Raw genomic sequence first — 5,000 nt, 5'->3', positions numbered from 1 at the left:
GAAGCAAGTGGGATGGAGAGAGAGATGGGGTGGGATCGGGAAATGACCGCAGGTCGGATTCAAACCTGGGTCTCCGTGGGCACTCGGACCCGTATATAATACGAGCGCTGTAGCCTGCTGCACCACAGCGCCCCCCCTCTGACACACACACACACACACACACACACACACACACACACACACACACACACACACACACACACACACACACACACACACACACACACACACACACACACACACACACACACACACACACACATCTTCTTTCACATCCCTGTGTCAGGTGAGCCACCACAGCATTGAGCTGAGTTGGGGCGGCGAGGGAGGGGGAACGCGGTCCGGCCCCCCCGAACACTGGATCCGCTACAGCGTGGAGGAGCTGGACCCGAAAACACACACCTACAGCACCATCTACACGTGAGTACACACACACACACACCTACAGCACCATCTACACGTGATACACACACACACACACAGTCTACAGCACCATCTACACGTGAGTACACACACACACACACACCTACAGCACCATCTACACGTGAGTACACACACACACACCTACACACGCCTACAGCACCATCTACACGTGAGTACACACACACACCTACAGCACCATCTACATGTGAGTACCCACAGTCTACAGCACCATCTACACGTGAGTACATACACACACACACACACACACACCTACAGCACCATCTACACGTGAGTACGCACACACACAGTCTACAGCACCATCTACACATGAGTGTACACACACACTCCTACAGCACCATCTACATGTTAGTACACACACACACACACACATCTACAGCACCATCTACACATGAGTACACACACATACACACACACCTACAGCACCATCTACACGTGAGTAAACACACACACACACACCTACAGCACCATCTACACGTGAGTACACACACACACACACACACACACCTACAGCACCATCTACACGTGAGTACACACACATACACACACACTCTACACCCCTGTCTACACTACACACACACCCACAAAGCACCATCCATTACAGCACTAAACCCACCAAAATACCATTTACTAGCAAGTACACACATTCACAAGGTGCAATATATTTAAACTTATTTTGGTTGATTGGCGATGCAGACACAATTTTTTTTTTGTATTTCCTTTAAGGGTCTCTCCCATATGAGTATTCCTATGGCCTCTCCTTTACTAGAGTTAGCTTTTTAATCTTACTGTGATGGCTTAGTTATCGCGGGTACAGGCATAACACTGTCCCTCTATTGTTGTACCCAAATGTACTTGAAATGTAGATAGTGTAGATGTAGATATTAACTCATGGTGTAAATGTAGATATTAACTCATGGTGTATATGTAGATATTAACTCATGGTGTATATTTAAGCAATAAACCCAGAGAGGCCGTAGGTTACACTGATTCTACAACAGCTAAGGGGTGTTGTTAGGCTCAACGTGCTAGCAGAGTGGCTAAAACCCCCCTTAGCTGTTGTAAAATCAGTGCAACCTACGGACTCGAGTGGCTTATTGCTTTTCTAAAACTGTTACTATAAATACCTGGCAAAGTTTCATAAAGTAAAGGCACAGCAACTAGAAATATAACAAGTTATTCCTAGATAATCATTCTTCCGCCAAGAAATATATTTCCTCTATCTGAATGGTTGCCAAGCAACGTTGAGACGCAGCTACTTTAACTTTTGTGTCAAGTTATGGTAGCGCAGTAATATAGAACGAAATGCGGTCAAGGTGTATGTTTATGCTGCATTTTACAACAGCATCGAACGGGATTCAGCCAATCACAGTCAAGAACCGGAACTATCAGTTTTAAAAGTATTACTATTATTATGACCGCTGCGCAGCGAAGGTTTAGTCAGATTTTTTTTTTTTTTTTTCGCATGTCCAAATTTCCGTCAAGGATTCCCGGGACACTGAAAGACCGGGGTAGACGAAACTTGGTGGGCATGTAACCCCATATGGATAGCATGGAACCATCGTTTTTTGTTTTGATCTGTAGCCCCCCCCCCCCCCGCTGGACTGCACCCCCCGAAAGGAGGGTAGGGCAGACACAGTTTTCTGTGAATATCTCGAGAACCGTAGGGTTTAGGAGGACCATTTTATTTTGTATGTTGATCTCAAAGGGCCATGTCAACCCATTCCATAACCACTCATTTCATGTATAGCGCCACCTAGTTAAACACAAAAAAGTAAAAATGAGGTGTTGTAATCGCAGGTATCTGTGACCTAACATAGTCAAAACTGCACAAAATTGGAAGTGTAGGATCATTATGACACCCTCTGAATGCACGCCAAGTTTCGTTCCGTTAATGGGGGGCCACACAAATGTTACTATACACCAAATGGCCTGTAGGTGGCCGGAGACAGTTTTCTGTGAATATATCGAGAACCGTAGGGCCTAGGAGGTCCACCTTTTTTATGTATGTTGGTCTTACGGGGGCATGTCAACCCATCCTATTACCACTTATTTCATGTATAGCGCCACCTAGTTAAAAATTAAAAAGCAAAAAATTAGGTGTTTTCATCACAATATCTCTGGCTGACATGGTCAAAACTGCACGAAATTAAAAGTGTAGGATCATTATGACACCCTCCGAATGCATGCCAAGTTTTGTGTACTTTCGTTCATGGGGGGCCTTACAATAAAATAATTTATGTGTACATTTAGTGACCGTACACCAACAAGGATTCCCGGGACACTGAAAGACCGGGGTACACGAAACTTGGTGGGCATGTACCCCCACATGGATAGCATGGAACCGTCATTTTTTGTTTTCATCTGTAGCCCCCCCGCTGGACTGGACCCCCCGAAAGGAGGGTAGTGCAGACACAGTTTTCTGTGAATATCTTGAGAACTGTAAGGCCTAGGATGACCATTTTTTTCTGTATGTTTGCCTCCAGGGGTCATGTTAACCCATTCCATGTGCACACATGTGCACAAACAGATACACACACACACACATACATTCACAGTAATCATACGTATGACACATACTCACACAGTAGACATATGTACGCTTGCATGCACAGGCACATATGCATGCACATGCACAAACACACATACGCAGGCAAACACACAAGCACGCACACACACACACACACACACACACACATAAACATAAACATAAACATGTACACGCACACATGCACACAATTCAAGAATTTCTCAGAATTATGAACAGGCAAGATGGGGGTGGGGTTGTATAAAATGAATTTTACATGTGAAATCTATGAACTAATCATGTTTTGGTACTTGTTTCAACTCATTTCAGACATTCCGCAAGCTACTAATCCTCCGTAACACATATTTGAAGAACATGTGGGAATAAAACTTTACTTTTAGGCATTTAGGCTACCCGATCTGCAATATGTTGCCAACAGCCTTGCTTTGTTCACTGCCGACGTATTTGATTTTTGTCGTAGAGTGGGTTTTAATTCCTCATAACTTGTCATAACTAGATGTACCGCAGAGCGGTACAAAATATGACCGCTGCCCAGTCCAGCACATTTTTTCCACAAAAAGAAATCACGCTGAAAGGCCTATATGATTCTAACTGTCTCACTGAATTGCATTATGCACACTCAATTCTCACTGGTATCTGCTAGACAACAAGTACCAAAACATGAACACATGTAAAATTAATTTTATACAACCCCACCTCCATCTTGCCTGTTCATAATTCTGAGAAATTCTTGATTGTTTGTGTTATGTTTAGGGTGAGTGTGTGTGTGTGTGTGTGTGTGTGTGTGTGCGCTTGTGTGTGCTTGTGTGTGTGCCTGCGTATGTGCCTGTGCATGCAAGCATATATATGTCTATACATATGCATACACATGTCTACTGTGTGAGTATGTGTCATACGTATGATTACTGTGAATGTATGTGTGTGTGTGTGTGTGTATCTGTTTGTGCACATGTGTGCACATGAAATGGGTTAACATGACCCCTGGAGGCAAACATCAATGGTCAACAACAAAAAAATGGTCATCCTAGACCCTACAGTTCTCAAGATATTCACAGAGAACTGTGTCTGCCCTACCCTCCTTTCAGGGGGTCCAGTCCAGCGGGGGGGCTACAGATCAAAACAAAAAATGACGGTGCCATGCTATCCATGTGGGGTTACATGCCCACCAAGTTTCGTGTACCCCGGTCTTTCAGTGTCCCGGGAATCATTGACGGAAATTTGGGCATGCGAAAAAGAAAAAAAATCTGACTAAACCTATATGACCGCCGCTTCGCTGCGCGGCGGTCATAATAAGATGTAAGTGTATGGTGCTTCCTCTGAGACCCTAATAGGTTGTGCTGACTCTTGTAGTCTTGCTGATTTGTCTGCCAGGAACATCTGCAAAAGTGTTCATACCTGCTAATGCCGATATCAACATTCTTAAGCTGTAACCTGCCGATATCCCTAATTCACATGTTTGTCTTTGGGCAGATGTAATGTCATTAAGTGTGTGTGTGCGTGTGTCTGTGTGTGTGTGTGTGTGTGTGTGCGTGTGTGTGCTTGTGTCTGTGTGTGTGTGTGTGTGTGTGTGCGTGTGTGTGTGTGCGTGTGTGTGTGTGTGTGTGTGTGTAGGGGATACAGCCAGCACTATGCTGTTGAAGGTCTGACCCCCAGCACCTCCTATAAGTTCCGTCTGCGAGTGACATCACCATCAGGCCAGACCAGTCTCAGTGCAGCTGTGTGTGTCAGCACCACACGTATGCACACACACACTCACTCACGCACACACACACAGACACACAAACACACAGACACACACACACACTTTCACACATACACACATGGGGCCAGAGCAGTCTGAGTTCAGCTATGTGTGTCAGAACCACACACACACACACTCCACCAATTGGCCATCAGAGTCTCAATGCACCTCTAGGCACCTCACATACACACACTCACATATTCAAACAATCACAGCATGGTCTCTCACACAAGTACATGTATATTAATTCACCTGTAAACTCATAGACTT

At 44.8% G+C, this 5,000-nt stretch overlaps 1 protein-coding gene across 1 annotated transcript in view; it reads left to right on the top strand.

Moving 5' to 3' along the window:
* Positions 1-5,000, top strand: part of gnrh3 (gonadotropin-releasing hormone 3) — a 26,369-nt gene that overhangs the window by 703 nt on the left and 20,666 nt on the right. The window contains exons 3-4 of the mRNA XM_042065478.1: positions 287-420; positions 4,601-4,725. Coding sequence (XP_041921412.1) covers positions 287-420; positions 4,601-4,725 — 259 coding nt within the window. The remainder of the gene's footprint in view (positions 1-286; positions 421-4,600; positions 4,726-5,000) is intronic.

The sequence above is a fragment of the Alosa sapidissima genome, chromosome 16 (genome assembly GCF_018492685.1).
Source record: "Alosa sapidissima isolate fAloSap1 chromosome 16, fAloSap1.pri, whole genome shotgun sequence".
In the NCBI taxonomy this organism is placed as follows: Eukaryota; Metazoa; Chordata; class Actinopteri; order Clupeiformes; family Clupeidae; genus Alosa; species Alosa sapidissima.
The sequence above is the reverse complement of the archived record's forward strand: the minus strand, read 5'-3'. Positions and strand labels throughout refer to the sequence as shown.